Genomic DNA, 15,428 nt, shown 5'->3' with positions numbered 1-15,428 from the left:
AAACTCTGAACTAGAGTGCGGTCAGTTCAACTATATACAGAGAACAAATCTAATGTAACGTTGTATCGCAATTATCGCTTACAAATTACTCAGCCAGAAATAATTAGTTATTGTATCGATGTTGAATTGACGTCGATAAATATAGTTGATGTCGAATATTGATTGAAAAATATGTTTTTGTGATTTCTCATCTTCAATATCGTCATAATTGTCTTTACATAATAACGTAGGTACATAATATAAATATATACAATGTTAATTGAGAAATTGTGAATATTTTTGTAAAATTTCTATTTCGGCTAACACTACATTGGATCAATGCAAAATCGAAAAGCACAATTTATATACACATACACTACCGTTCAAAAGTTTATGGAAGCATATATATGCTTCTTAAGAAATACGACAGTGGTGCTAATAAAATTCCTTAAATGAAATTTTTCCTTGGAAAATGATTAGAAACAATAAATAATCTTTGTTCAATAGTTAAAACACACAGTAACGTTTCTCTACACCCCAAGTAGCGAAGTGACGTTAGAAGACGACATAATGACGTCTATGTGCGATCGCAACTTGTCGTATATCGCGTAAGAGCCAAAGCACATAACATGGCGTAGCGATATACGACGGTCGTAGTCCCCGACCTGACAGATCAGGATACGCCAAAGCTTGTGCGTTACTTACGTCCACGACTACGACTGTCATATGTGCTTTGGCCCTAAAGCCGTAAAAGATCCTCGATGCGTGGTCTCGCTTCGCCGCGTACACACATGGCGCGAAACACTTATATACCGTGTCTCTTGATAGTCTTGATATTCGACATTAAATTTGGGGTTAAAAGCTATAGAATATATAATCTAGCTTATAAAAACATTTGTAATTACTCAATTAACAAAAACAATTATAAAGGCCTATACATATGTAGTTTACACCGATCACTTGATACGCGTACTAGTAAATTAGTTTGATTATTGGCTGATTAGTTCAAATATACCATATTTGATACGTATATCAAGAGATCGGTGTAAACTAGGCTAAATATTATAATAAGATTATAAAGACAAAAATATCAACTATTCAACATCTATTCAATGACGAATTGACGCCGATTTAACTATAATCATTTCTGGCTGGGTATAATTTCATTTAATTTCGCGTCGCAAACTGCTTATCCGCTTTCCTGTATATACCTATCAGTGCAACGTGTCCTCGTCGCTGCACTGTCAGCAAAAATTTCCGCACGGCATGAAATCGTCCTGCAGTCCCGTTCGCGTGCAAAGATACACGATTTCAAGTGAGTCTCGAAAGTCAAACTCGCTAGTTCGCTTCACCATATTGGTATTAAAAATCGCAAGTGCATTATCGCGAGCTATCGAAGCTCAAGGGGTCGATCGACGCGCCCGACGCGCCGTCGAGCGCGCCATCTCGCGTTCGGGCCCTCATGTTCCGCTTCCGCGTGACGGAAGACGGAAGTGACGGAAGCGCCGTGTAGGCGTTATATAGCGTGTCCGTCAGCCCGTGGCGCTCGTGCCACTCGTGCGTGCCCGCGAATAAATTTTTGAGGTTAACGTTCGGTGGTTCGCGCACGAGCGAGCTCGCACGAACACCGAGAGCGTTCGCACGATACTTCGACCCAAGCACGCCGATGTAAAAGCTCGCAACGATCTCACAGTCATGGCAGTACGCGTACAATTCGAGAACAACAACGAGATCGGCGTCTTCTCCAAGTTGACGAACTCCTACTGTTTGGTCGCGATCGGCGGCTCCGAAAACTTTTACAGGTAAGCGTGACGTCACCCATAACGCAATCGCACGAAATCGGCACTGGCAGTCGACATTCTTTAATTAATTGATTAATTTCACTTATTAATTCAACAATAATACTCAACACGATAATATTGGAATACGAATATTTTTACATCATAATGTCAGAAATGTGTCGTGAAATAATTGCACATTATTAAGCAAGATAAAGTGGAATGATAAGCGTTGTACTTCAGTATATGAATATATATTATAATATAATATATGTTGATAAAAAGTATAAACGTTACTGTCATCTTTTAATGATCCTATATCATTTTGCTGTAATGCTATGATTCTATTTCATTGTTGACGTAATTGCAGTGTATTTGAGGCGGAATTAGCCGAGACAATCCCAGTTATTCATGTATCAGTAGCAGGATGTCGCATCATAGGTCGATTGTGCGTTGGCAAGTATATTAAAATGACTTTTAGGGACAAAGCACGGATACTGCTGTCAAGGACTTTCGAGCAGTCTTAAGTAACCGAATATTGACTAATGAAGTAGTAATGGGCCTATTTTCTATTGTAGAGTTTATCTTTTACTTTTCAATGTGGAGTAAAAAAGATATAAATTCAGAACTAGTGTTTAGCGATAGAAAACAGACCCATTTTATTATTGTACTGGATTACACTAGAACCTCTCCTCTCGCTTTCGTAAAATTTCAAACATACTTATCTCACTTGAAGTACAGAGAATGTACATTAGTAAGAGAAGTTTCTTAATGACTTATTGGTTTTTGAAGCTAAGTTGTCGACTCTAGTCTAGTGTTCTGCACCAGACCCATTCTGCTTTCGCCCTCCTTTCCTTCAGACTCCTAGGTTTAAAAAATATAAGCCTCAGAATTTGTATCTTTTATGAGATGTGTATAAGATATGTCGAGAACTCGAACTTAGGACTATCAGTTAGCCACTTTCACAATGAGTCACTCTTTATCTTTAGCATATGTAATGTGAACTATAAATTTTTGATATTATTATTTTGGAACGCGTCAATCGTATGGGATAAAAACAAATCAAAACATGCAATTGGATAATAAATAGGAATTTGTTGAAAATTTTTAAACTTTTTTTTAGTTATTTTTATCTACTTATTATCTAACATTTACATTTATATAAAAATAATTGATTATATATTATCTAATAAATAATAAATAAATAACAACTAAAATAGTATAAAGATCTTTAAGAAATTTCTTGTGTAGTCAAGTACACAGAAACTTTTTAGCCTCTTTAATAGCTTGTGCTCATTTCTTCCCAAGTTGGAAGAAAAATCAATATCATAAAAAAAATTAAACATTTTTTGAAAGTATCAAAATTTTCTTATCTATAGATATATGAAGGATACAGGGGGAAAATGATCATAGTTGACGCGCTCATGGAGAAGAACCATCAGAGTCTAACATACAATGTAAACGCTAAGTAAATATTATTATTTCGATATTCTTACTGCCTTCTAGAAACTTAAAGTTGCGTTTTTCTCGAAATTACTCCGGATGGGCATTGATCATTTTTCCTATGTATCTTTCTAATATAACATAATTGTATATTGCTCATAAGTATTTATCTTTGCAATATAGCGAACAAGAATGGATTGTTAGTACCAAATACGACAACAGATACAGAATTGCAACACATTCGAAATTCCTTACCAGATAATGTGAAAGTGCAGAGAGTGGAGGAAAGGCTCTCTGCTCTCGGCAATGTAATAGCATGTAATGATTACGTCGCTGTAGTTCATCCAGATCTGGATAAGGTAATATTTTTTATGTATTTTCTGTTATATTGGACTGTTTGTAACTGAAATACGCTGCTTTAACTCAAACTTTTGTATCTTTGATTAAAGGAAACTGAAGAAATTTTAGCTGATACTCTGAATGTGGAAGTATTTAGACAAACCATCGCAAGTAATGTTCTCGTCGGTTCATATTCCATTTTATCTAATCAAGGAGGTTTGGTGCATCCAAACATGCCTATTCAGGAGCAAGACGAGTTGTCCTCTCTTCTGCAAGTGCCACTTGCGGTAAGACAAACAATAAAACGATAAAACAACATTTTCTATGTAGTTATATAAGTGGTAATTGTATTCTTCTAGACTGGAACGGTGAATAGAGGCAGTAATGTGATTGCTGCCGGTATGGTTGTAAATGACTGGGCTGCTTTTTGCGGCATGGACACAACCTCGACAGAAATCGCACGTATCGAGAGCGTTTTCAAGCTTAACGAAGCCAATCCAACTTCTATTACATCGAGTATGCGCGCACCTTTTATAGAAAGGTAAAACTAAAAAAAGAAAAAAAAACACGTAGCGTATGATTATATTAACAATTTCTCGTATAACAAGAATTCTCATCTCATTTTAGTATGTCGGACTTATAAAACAGGACTTCTTCAAAATATCGGAGAAAAAGTATGTTGGACTATACATTACATATATGTACATAAAACTCGATATTTATGGCTTTATATATCAGCACAAAATTATTCTTTCGTCAACATATCTACGACAACTCTTCTTCGTGATTCCAACATAAGATAATGTGTGTGCTAAGATACTCTATATTAAAATTTGTACGAAATATAGTGTTCGTTTATTCAGACATTTGACTAATAGGGTAATAGAATACCGTTGTGTAAGATAAATTTGCAGTTAGTGACTACATGCATTGCGGCATTCTTTTTTTTTTAAACGAATGAATATGAATAAAGGAGAAAAATTAAGCAATGGAAAATCAAAGTACTATATTACTTATATCTCGTATTCTCTTCATAGAAACAATATGTATAATGAACATATCAAAGTAAGCTTACTTTCGACTATACAAATATCTATAAAGAATATAATCTCTGTAGCTTGATAATCGATCGAATACAACTACGTATAAAACAGAAATATTCTATATTGAAATATATTTTAATCAATAATATTCTCTTTGAATACAAACGCGTTTTCTGTCAAAAATCTAAATTATTTCCATCCTGTTGGTTTACATAGTAAATGAACTACGAGTAAGAACATTGTACGGACTGGCCTGCTAATAAAATTTGTTGTAAACCAAGTGAGCCAGTCCGGTTTGTTAATTTTTGATCGATAAGACTAGAGCAGTGGTAGTTGTTCTGCGTGTAACAATTCGGTGGCTGCGGCGGAATCTGCACACATGACCAACGTAATGCCTGCTTGGTAAGATGCCGGAATGCGAATGTGAGTCGCTCCAATAGTCGTGCTATTAGGTTGTTGCCTTTGGCTCATTGATTCTCGTACCATATTTACAACTTGCCCTGTTATCACAAATGTTTCATTAAAATTATCGCAATGTATAAAAAGTGATGCATAAAAAAATTATGTATAACATACCAAGGACATTCAGTTTTCGCCACTTTTGATCCATTGTCGCAAGTGGCGTTAGATCTGTATTTGCATTCCAATGCGCTAGAACGTCTGCTTTTCGTATTAATAAAATACTGGGGCTAATTAATTGATGCCACAGAAGCTAAAATCATGTCACAAGAATAAAATTCCGGTCAAACTAATTTTGCGACGGTTGCTACTTGGACTGATGATAAATTTACGTAATTTATGCATTATTCGATCATACGAACCTGTTCAGGCAAACATTCTAAGGGATTTGTTAAATATATACCAGCCTGTCCTACACCGAATATCATTTGATGATGCCATGCGTCCGGTATATCGCAACCTTCACCGCAATGTTGTAAATTCATTGTTGCGATTGGTGCAGCACCTGAAATGTAGAAATACGATATTTTGTACTTGCATCTTTTGACTTTCGTTACATGCTTCGATAATGTATATTTTAAATTTTAAATCATAGTATTATACAGATAACTGTACGTTTAAAGAATAACATATTCTTTAATCTCACCCTTGGAAATCCAATAATGTAACCAATGGGACAATGACACTTTTCTCTCTGGATAAAATGCAAAAAATTTTGTTACAGCTGCGCCATTCGTGGATAAAGATATCCCTCGTGCTATATCTTTATGAGTTGCCCCTGCCACTGAACGACTGACGAGATACCTCGGTAGCGGTACACCCAGCTCCCTTAATCTCGTATTTACACCTTTCACTAATACTTCCAGGGAAAATGATATATTTAAGGCCAACTAAAAACGATAATTTATATGAGACTCGACCAAATTATAGTACAAATTTGCAAATTTTCTAATTTTTATATATTTGTATGCTTTGCTATTACCAGAGCATTAATTGCGGATGTAGCACCACAAGCAGAGGTACCAATTTGCGTAACTTGCTTTATCGTAGCTTCCTGTTCACTCCACAGCATTACCTTCTCCACTGGTGGTAATCCGTCTAATCGTTCGTTACACAATTCACTTTCCTATTCGAATAATGCGTTTAAAAATTAATAAAACATGGTTCGCTCAATCCTTAAATCTATTTAATAGTAAATATATTAACCAGATTGGAATCACCACTTTGATTAAACGCAGCATGCTTATTGAGCATTAGTTTCTTAGCCATTATTCGATGATAAAGCGTAGAAATGAGATTAACCTTCCTGGCATTCAAATTGGAATTGTCCGGGAGAGACGCTGTCGTGGACTCGGCCCATAATTCGGAATCCGAATCTCTGTTATCACTGGGCGATATAAGGTCACCACTCGTGTTATGATAACCGTAAGATTCGCGTACCGGGCAACCTGTATTACGATATAGTGTCGCGCTGTCCCATCTTCCTGTAAATTTCACATAACATGGAATATCTTGTAGTACAATAATATGGCTACAACTTGCATCGCTAAGATAGCCGTAGCTGTGAGATTACCAGTTCCAGCGCTAGTACTAGGCATCCATGGAGCTGAATAAGTTGGCTTTGCACTTTGTTCTACTGTACATTGATTACTTGTGCATTGTTGGAAAGTAGTATGATTAACATGTTGTGCAATTTGTTTCGAAGTCTGCGGCATCGCTACCAATCCCTGTCTAGACACAACTTTTCCGCTACTCAGATCATTTAGCACTGGGTCTTGTTCTATATTATCTAACGCTATATTCTGTATATCTTCGTTTATAGAGGCCAAATCACTGTCTCCAGTATCCTGCGAGGGAGGAAGAAGCATTATAATCCGACTCGATCTCATACAGCATCTCGTACAGCGAATATCTTACCAGTTCGCAGGAAGGCCCGGGATCAAAGTCCATCTCTAGAAAATCCATTTCTGGACTCGACCTACCACTATGGTTCTGTCTCTCCGCTTCCTGATTCGCCGCATGGTCCTGATTCAATTCTTCTTGTTGATCTAAGTGGATCACATCGTCATTTCCTTTATAAGTATAGATACAATAATCTTCTCCATCAGACATATCTCCTTCGTTTCCAGAGCTAGAATCCATCCGTTCTACCTGTTCTCTCTGCAAAGTCTAAAAGTAAGAAAACTCTAAATTCTGTGAACAAAAATATAAACACTCGACTACACGAGCCAGTATATAAAAAAACCTACGTTCTGCAGTCCACTGGGACCAGCGGCTTCTCTGATGCCGTTGATATTAGGTCTTAAAAAACAACAAGTCCCTTGACTCGTCGAACCTATACTACCGCCTATATTATTCAGTACACGTTTAGATCCGTAGGACTTTGATGTCCATGAACAATCAGCCTCCGGACTAGAATCTGAACTGCAAGAAACCTTAGAAGGGCATTTCTCTATGGCAGATGCGTAATCCACATTATTTTTCATGTCCACGTCGTCATTGGATTTAATCGTTGATAAATTAGGAGGCATTACTGATACGTTTAACATAGGTACACTCGAATGTAAGGTAGCACTGGTAGCTGCGGCGGAATTAAGAACGGCCGATCCCAAGTTATGATTGTGGTGTATATTCGCCTGAGTGGAAGATAGATTCAAGTGCATCTGGGACTTAGGCAGATTCAACGAGCTCGCATTCGTGACAGTCTTATGCTTCAATTGACAATTAACGGTATTGGTGTTTACAGTCTGAGGCTTGATATTGGCGGTCGCGTTTGCAAACATGGAAGATATGTTTACATCTTGAGAAACGTTCTGCTCCAAAGAGTTGGAGCAATCGGACACGGGGGTTTGCACGGACTTCGTTCCATTGGCGAGCACGACTGGGGCTCTGGACGATAGCGGCAGCGCGAGCCTGACGTTGCCCTCGCCACTGTTGTTGTTCAGCCTCAACTGCTCCTCGCTCCCGTTCTCCAGCTGCACCTTGGACGTTACGGTACCTTGGTCCACGGATTGATTGTCATTCTTCAGGCTGACATCCACTCTGACCTCCGCTCTGCCCTGACCTCCGCTGCCATCGTTCCCCTCCGAATTCATATTGTCCTCGACGATGAGACCGGCGGCGACGGTGTCACACGACATCCTACAAAGGCATACACATACACACATACATACACGACAGAAGGGCACCTTCGGGATACATTTTTTTTTCCCCCGGCCAGGGAAAACAAAAACCTTACTCTCTTCTTGATCGCTCTTACCATGTGGCGCGACGGGAGATCACCCGCCGGAGGTCGGCTGACGGCACGGGAAACTCAAACTTCGAACTTGTGGAATGATGCGATTCCGTTGCGTGGTTAGACGAGGATCCACATAGCGCACCGTTCCGGCCGGAACTGCAGGGCTGCGTAGCTGCGTAGAGAAAAGAGCCCGCGACTCGCGCGAGTCCTGCGGAAAAGGAGACACCGCCTCGCGCGAGAGAAAGAAGAAAATCAAAGAACGCTTCTCCGTGTCAGGCGAAACTGCCGAAACACCTCGCTAACATCCCAACATCTCGCGGTGGTACCGGAAGTCAGCTGATTGTCGGAAACGAGTGTGCACTAGTATGCCGCATCGTTCAACACTTCACACTTCACACGCTGCTTTTCGCTCTTTTCTTTAAACGTCGCCCTCGCGTCTTTTTTTTTTACCTACTTGTTGACGCAACTGCCTCGAGAAGACGATCGCTCATATTCGCAAATATTCCGAGTTCCGAGTCGTCGATCATAGAAACTACCGCCGATCACATCGGAATGCAAATCGCGCGACGCAGCATGCATTTGTACACTCGGAATCGTTAATATACTCTCCGGCATTCCGGTTTTTATCCCCGATAGGAAAAGACAGGAAAAGATTTCTATTTTCTAGTAGATCTTTATGCAAATATTAATTGATAAATATTTGCACAATTTATTTCTAAATAAGGTAAAACTGAAGGAGAGCTCCCTCCTCACCGATTTCGATGAAATTAGGCTTAATCGATTCGTTTTTGCACAAAACGAATGAATCTGGCAGAAAAAAGCCCCGCTCGGTCCCGCGACGCGAGATATTAACTGTTAAAGTTGACGACTATCAGGTTATGAGACCTGTCATACCGACGCGATGTAGCGACTGGTAGCGACCACGAACATGCCCTGCGGCCACATGCGCATGCTCCGTAGCCGCACGCGCATGCAAAGAAGGTCACGTGACAACTGTCTGTTTGGTAAGTACATATTTACGTGTACTTTTCACATACCAACTATTCTCTGCTTTAACAAATTATTTATGTTTTGTTAACTTAAACGCTTAATAACTGTAACAGAAATAATTTGTTAAAGCAGAGAATAGTTGGTATATGAAAAGTACATGTAAATATGAACTTTTCATATACCAACTATTCTCTGCTTTAACAAATTATTTATGTTTCGTTAACTTAAACGCTTAATATTTGTAACAAAAATAATTTGTTAAAGCAGAGAATAGTTGGTATATGAAAAGTACATGTAAATATGAACTTTTCATATACCAACTATTCTCTGCTTTAACAATTTTATTTCTGATTCGTTAACTTCAACACTTAATATCTGTAACGTAAATAATTTGTTAAAGCAGATATTAAGCGTTGAAGTTAACGAAACAGAAATAAAATTGTTAAAGCAGAGAATTGTTGGTATATGAAAAGTTCATATTTACATGTACTTTTCATATACCAACTATTCTCTGCTTTAACAAATTATTTCTCTGTGACCTTCTTTTGCATGCGCGTGCGGCTACGGAGCATGCGCATGTGGCCGCAGGGCATGTTCGTGGTCGCTACCAGTCGCTACATCGCGTCGTCGGTATGACAGGTCTTATAACCTGATAGTCGTCAACTTTAACAGTTAATATCTCGCGTCGCGGGGCCGAGCGGGGCTTTTTTCTGCCAGATTCATTCGTTTTGTGCAAAAACGAATCGATTAAGCCTAATTTCATCGAAATCGGTGAGGAGGGAGCTCTCCTTCAGTTTTACCCTAAATAATATTTTGTTCTTTGTTATTCAAGTAGCTGTCCTTTTATTTATTTTTTTTTTCAGGGGATGCTGGAGCCGTCTGTTTTACCGGCATTTTTTGTCGGCACGTAGCGTCGTATTAATTTGACAGAATTAAAAATCCTTCTCCAGAATTGCAGTACATACATTAATGATTCGGGGAAACTCTGATTTTATATAGAAAACGAGAAAAAATTACGGAAGTACAGATTTCCTTATCCTACTTTTATCCCAATATGGCGTCTCGAGTTGCGGCGAGCTGTCAGCTCGTCACAAGATGTATTTCATATAAGAGATATACCATTGGTACGAACGCGAAAACAAGTTCCCCCGAATTGCACAACAAGAAAAACATCGATAAACCCTCCAAATCAAGATTTGGAAGCGTAATATAAAAGTATAATGTCGACGTGCATCGTTCGTATGTGTGCGTGCAATGTAGCGTGCTATCCTTGTCTATATCTTTGTCTATACAAGGACAGATATAGTTCGCCGGTCTTCTTTACCGACGCCGATCGAGTTCGGCTACGGCTCCAGCATCCCCTTCAGAATTCAATTATGTCCTTCATTTTTATTACGGGAAATTCTTTTCTACTTCGACTCCAATATTTAGTTTTAGATAATCCATTCATATATGAAAATTTGAAAAATACCATCTAAAAGTATTCCTTTAATTACTAGGCTTAAATATATATATTTATTTAGACTAATATATAATTTGTTTTGTTTTTTTTTGTTAATTATATTAAAAATTTTAAATTGTTCATGTATGTTGTAGAGCTCTAGTTGTATGTATACATATACATACATACTAGATACATACGTTGGAAGATCGGCGCAGCGAATCTGATTGGCTGCTCCATGTTGTGCCTCCCATATTACACGCGGGTTTACGCACATTTTTATTTCGCGAAAGTAACGTACATTAATTATTAAAAAAAATATCGAAAGAAGATTGCGTTTGATCAATGAAGCAGGTGAGTATCCGTGGTATCCGTTATCGACGACTCATGACGCGTCCGAACGAGAAATATCTGAATCGAAGAGTATACTAATGTCGCCAGGTGTATGGTGTATAATACACTGTATATATACTCGGCGCGGGACGCTCGTGCGTGCTTCTCCTTCACGCGCACACGGCGCATATAAATTCGTCGGGGTTTTGCGAGTCGAGCACTCGGCTGCTGGTGAGAGGAATCCTCGCGCAGAATGAATGTCGTGCGGATCAACTCCAAGAACGTGATATTCCTCTTCATGGCCCTCCTATCAACCTCCGTCCAGGAGGCTCGCATGGATTACGGTGAGTGGCATTTGCAATCCTAACCATCGACATGAGGGCCGGGCGAGAAGAACTTTCCACGTGAAACCTTTTGTAAAAATCAGTATCGAGGTGATACTGTGGCTACGGTCAACGTGACGCTACAGATGCTTCGAAGCATTCCTCTTCTCTTTTCTTTCAATGAAGAACGCTCCAAAGCATTTGTAGCGTCACGTTGACCGTAGCCTGTATTTGTATTAATGCGGAAGCGCTGGAAGTGTTTGATTTGTTTTTTTTTTTTTTTTTTACATGCGCCTGTAACTTGACGGTCAATGTAATCCTTGCAGGCACCGCGACCAGTTATGCTCTGAAAGAAGCTAACGTAAACTCCACGCCAGCCTATAGCAGCAAGAAGGTGAGATTCCTTAAATCCAGATAGTAACTTAAAGTTATGATACTTATGAGTATAGAGTTATTGTTAAATTGCAGGAGGAAATTGCTGGTCTGTGTCCGAGTGGGATACCTTGCGTAGAGTTGAGTGGAGAATGCCTGAGGTGCAATTTAAATTACAGCTGCAAATATGGGGTGATGTATGAAGCAAACTGCTCCGTGATGGAGCACGTTGATTGTATAGTACGTAAAACTTGTGCGAAGAATTCGCAATTCTTTAATTACGGCTTAAAGTTAAAGATTCTTTAATATATTGGTAATTTAATCAGATGTTTTGTTTCTTGATAGGGAGAACAGACTTTCTTGAAGAAATACATGTGCCGTTATTGTTATCAAACTGACCACTGGGAGCATCAGTGCCATCAGAAAAATTCCTGCAGCTCAGTAGCGTCTCCTCAGCAATATTATAGGTCTGTAACATTATCTCACGTATAGGATGGCTTATTTTAATTTATCCACTTAAATATCTCAAAACCCTTGATACTTTGTGGTCGTAACTTTAGAATGGCTTATACAAAAGGACACATAGCTAGTGTTTTGAAAAGGTTTTCAGATCAGCTATAAAATTATGCAATAGAAAAGAGTGGTTTTTATTCGTAAATTCTATGATCTGACTTTCAGAACACAATCTTACGATTAAACAAGATCACCATTATTTGGTCTCTTAAGAAACGAACAACTTTTGTCTAAAAAGTTTTTTTTTCTAAAACTTATGAGTTTTGAGATATTTGAGTAGATACGTCAAAATATATGATCCTGTATATGTATGCAGTACTGACCAAAAGTTTGGACCCGAATTAAATGCAAAAAGTTGAGATTAATTGACAAAATAAATGGTTATGGTAGTGTTTCTTTGACAAAAATTTATTGAAACACAAAATATACTTTGATCTTTATATCAATAAAAAAATCCCTTTTGCTTTCTACAATCTAATTTAGTTTATAAAACTAAAGCCTGTTTTCGTTTATGTAGCCTCTATATAGAAGCTTTTAAGTTTCAAGTATTTTAGCTGAAATACCCTTCCAAGCCAAGTATGGATTTGTAGTACCTCGAAAAAATGTTTTTTATTTTTGGGATTTACTTTTCTCATGCGTCGGTTCAATTCATCCTATAATAATTTAATGGGATTCAAAAGCAGTGATTGTGGAGGCATATTATTATGAATATTTCTGAGTTTTTCCACATATAAGTTTTTCTTAATATAACTTTAATGTTTAAAGCAATATCAATTATTTATTTTGTGAATTAATCTCTTTTCTTTTACTTTTGATGCGTCTAAACTCTTGGCATCTAAACTCTCAGTGTATGATGATTTTATATTTATGTATATGTATATTGTAAAAAATATAATACTGACATTCCAATATTTTCATTGCAGAACAAATTGTACGGTAAACGGTGACATACTCTGTCTGGGCAGACGAAGGTTTATGAAAAATTTGCCCTGTAACTGGACAGTTGGATATCGTTGGTCTACGGCTTTGATCTTGAGCATCACTCTTGGAGGATTTGGTGCAGATAGGTACCTTATGATCTTGCAAGCGTACTACTTGAAATATAGACAATCGATTAAATATGGATTTCACATAAAATTTTTAAATCGATTGTAGGTTTTACTTGGGACATTGGCAAGAAGGTATCGGCAAGCTTTTCAGTTTTGGCGGACTGGGTGTGTGGACTTTAATCGACGTGATATTAATCTCTATGAGATATTTAGGCCCCGCTGATGGCTCTTTGTATATTTAGATTATTTATGGATATTGTAATTATCAGTATCAGAGATCTAAGTCTTATTTCATCATAATTTATCATAGTCCTTGTAGGGAAATGTTATATTTGTTGAACTAGGTACAAATTAATGTGATATATGTAAATATATAAATATAAATAAGTTTTTATTAAATAAAACAGGCAACTGATCACGGATATATGATTTTATCAACAAAGCAAAGAACAATCTATTCTAAGTTAAGCTTCCTAAAAAAAAATACTTAAATAATCTAAATTTCACATTATTAGAAAATTATTAAGGACTATTGTCTTAGCGATTTTAATCGTTGGTATGATAATTTATAAAAATTTATATTCTAAAATAATAAGTATTTATTGCAAACAAATCAAATCTCTTAGTCAGCAGATATTATACCAATGACAAAATATAATACTTTTGTCTCGTATTTAGTAAACTGATGTATGCAAGAGGAAAGAAATTTTGAATCTAGAAATTGTGAGTGTGAATTTAAATTATATAATTAAATTTACAATTTTATTTAATTTAATGAATAACAATAATTATTGATGATTAAGTTATTTCGCTAAAGTGGTGTGGACCATTATAATATAAAGGAATATTCGCAATTTAAATTATGAGAAATCTATTTTTATATAGTCATCATGTGAACAATAATAATGTTGTGTATCGTGACCATGAGCATAGCTATTGTTAGCAAGGTCAGCTACGAAGGTTTACAAACTGTTTAGCATGGTCCCGAAAACATACCGGCATATAAGGCTATATACAAGGTGAGGAAAAAGTCTAGAACCGGTGAAATATCTTGAAAACAAGACATTTTAGGAAAAAATGTTTTATACATAAGTTGTAGGGTTTCAACAAATGCATCAAACGGTGGTATTTATTTGACCTTGAGCGTAAGTATGGTGGAGCTTTCAAGGTCAACTTTAAAATTTTAAATAAATGTTCGTAAAGTTTTTTATAAATAAAGGACGCAGATTTCGAAACGATCGCCCCGGCATTGATTGCACTTCAGCGCATGCGGCGCATTTTGCTTTTAGAATCATGACAAAGCGACACAAACCGCAGATGACATCGTCTGCCTAAATGAAAGGGCGGAAGGGCGGGGGCGATAGAAGAGGAAGGTACCCTTTTATTTTTATTGACGACAGGTATATCGCGTTTTCACATTGTGCAATGATCGCAACGTGTTCACGTCGCGCGATCGAGATAGAAACGCCGATTCTTCTTTCTTTCAACCAAACGAGGGGGAGAAGAATCCTCTCCCTTTGTATCGTGATATGAAAAGATGGAATATGAGATAAGCAAATTATTTAATATTCTTGTAGCTGATATCGAGAGCTTTTCAAAATACTATCAATAAACTTCTTTCGGTTGAGTACTTTTCGAGATATGTTGACAAAGTTCAAGCACCGCCGGTATTCGGTATTAGCATTAGCCAAGGTGTGGAGGTTGCACGGTCGGATTTATATCTCATTGTGTGTGTGTGTGTGTGTGTGTGTGTGTGTGTGTGTGTGTGTGTGTGTGTGTGTGTGTGTGTGTGTGTTATATCACATATCAACGGTTATTAAACTACAAAAGTTTGAAAGAGAAAAAACCCCAGAGCGTGGAGTTCAGCTGCTTATCGCCAGAGATGCCGACGCTTGCTAGCGTATCCGGCGTATCCCTATCAACGCACTATCAACAGCGTATTGCCGGCGTTTGGTAGCGTGAGTTTAGGGGGCTTTTTAAAAGATCATGTTTATAAAACCACAGATTAGAATAACTGATGAAATGAGTTTAATAACCGTTAATATGTTGACATAAGACACACACACACGCACGCACGTACACACGCACACGCACACGCGCGCGCGCGCGCACACACACACACACACAC

General features: G+C 37.7%; 3 protein-coding genes across 4 annotated transcripts; 2 read left to right on the top strand and 1 right to left on the bottom strand.

Annotated features, from left to right (window-relative positions):
- The first annotated feature begins 1,501 nt into the window (after positions 1-1,501).
- On the top strand, positions 1,502-4,384 carry LOC112461845 (eukaryotic translation initiation factor 6). Its single transcript, XM_025027253.1, has 6 exons — positions 1,502-1,781; positions 2,128-2,213; positions 3,384-3,559; positions 3,650-3,826; positions 3,899-4,080; positions 4,167-4,384. The coding sequence occupies exons 1-6, from the start codon at positions 1,675-1,677 to the stop codon at positions 4,180-4,182; spliced, it is 744 nt and encodes a 247-aa protein (XP_024883021.1). The 5' UTR covers positions 1,502-1,674; the 3' UTR covers positions 4,183-4,384.
- A 144-nt stretch (positions 4,385-4,528) lies between these two features.
- On the bottom strand, positions 4,529-8,957 carry LOC112461844. 2 transcript variants are annotated; one of them, XM_025027251.1, is made up of 10 exons: positions 8,301-8,957; positions 7,291-8,182; positions 6,959-7,210; positions 6,615-6,888; positions 6,344-6,525; positions 6,024-6,167; positions 5,688-5,931; positions 5,404-5,546; positions 5,159-5,294; positions 4,529-5,082 (listed from the first exon to the last, which is right to left on the bottom strand). In XM_025027251.1, exons 2-10 carry the CDS (start codon positions 8,179-8,181, stop codon positions 4,901-4,903), a joined length of 2,448 nt encoding a protein of 815 aa, XP_024883019.1. In that variant the 5' UTR covers position 8,182; positions 8,301-8,957; the 3' UTR covers positions 4,529-4,900. The 2 variants fall into 2 exon arrangements, with proteins under 2 accessions (XP_024883019.1, XP_024883018.1); XM_025027250.1 differs by having other exon boundaries at positions 6,248-6,525; positions 8,301-8,954.
- A 2,212-nt stretch (positions 8,958-11,169) lies between these two features.
- On the top strand, positions 11,170-13,703 carry LOC112461846 (TM2 domain-containing protein almondex). The gene is made up of 6 exons (XM_025027254.1): positions 11,170-11,387; positions 11,693-11,760; positions 11,835-11,978; positions 12,084-12,205; positions 13,175-13,318; positions 13,407-13,703. Exons 1-6 carry the CDS (start codon positions 11,297-11,299, stop codon positions 13,540-13,542), a joined length of 705 nt encoding a protein of 234 aa, XP_024883022.1. The 5' UTR covers positions 11,170-11,296; the 3' UTR covers positions 13,543-13,703.
- The last annotated feature ends 1,725 nt before the right edge of the window (positions 13,704-15,428 follow it).

This window comes from Temnothorax curvispinosus, unplaced genomic scaffold (genome assembly GCF_003070985.1).
Source record: "Temnothorax curvispinosus isolate PA1 unplaced genomic scaffold, ASM307098v1 QBEX01011856.1, whole genome shotgun sequence".
Taxonomy (NCBI): Eukaryota; Metazoa; Arthropoda; class Insecta; order Hymenoptera; family Formicidae; genus Temnothorax; species Temnothorax curvispinosus.
Note: the sequence above shows the minus strand (reverse complement) of the source record. Positions and strands in the feature narration are given on the sequence as shown.

Excerpts from the sequence above, each read along its gene's own strand:
- LOC112461845 (XM_025027253.1), top strand. The coding sequence starts at position 1,675 with ATGGCAGTACGCGTACAATTCGAGAACAACAACGAGATCGGCGTCTTC. Across the intron at positions 1,782-2,127 it reads GGCTCCGAAAACTTTTACAG|TGTATTTGAGGCGGAATTAG; the intron begins GTAAGCGTGACG and ends ACGTAATTGCAG. Across the intron at positions 3,827-3,898 it reads TTCTGCAAGTGCCACTTGCG|ACTGGAACGGTGAATAGAGG; the intron begins GTAAGACAAACA and ends GTATTCTTCTAG.
- LOC112461844 (XM_025027250.1), bottom strand. The coding sequence starts at position 8,181 with ATGTCGTGTGACACCGTCGCCGCCGGTCTCATCGTCGAGGACAATATG. Across the intron at positions 7,211-7,290 it reads GTCCCAGTGGACTGCAGAAC|ACTTTGCAGAGAGAACAGGT; the intron begins GTAGGTTTTTTT and ends TCTTACTTTTAG. Across the intron at positions 5,547-5,687 it reads ACATTATTGGATTTCCAAGG|GTGCTGCACCAATCGCAACA; the intron begins GTGAGATTAAAG and ends TCTACATTTCAG.
- LOC112461846 (XM_025027254.1), top strand. The coding sequence starts at position 11,297 with ATGAATGTCGTGCGGATCAACTCCAAGAACGTGATATTCCTCTTCATG. Across the intron at positions 12,206-13,174 it reads TCTCCTCAGCAATATTATAG|AACAAATTGTACGGTAAACG; the intron begins GTCTGTAACATT and ends TTTTCATTGCAG. Across the intron at positions 13,319-13,406 it reads GGAGGATTTGGTGCAGATAG|GTTTTACTTGGGACATTGGC; the intron begins GTACCTTATGAT and ends AATCGATTGTAG.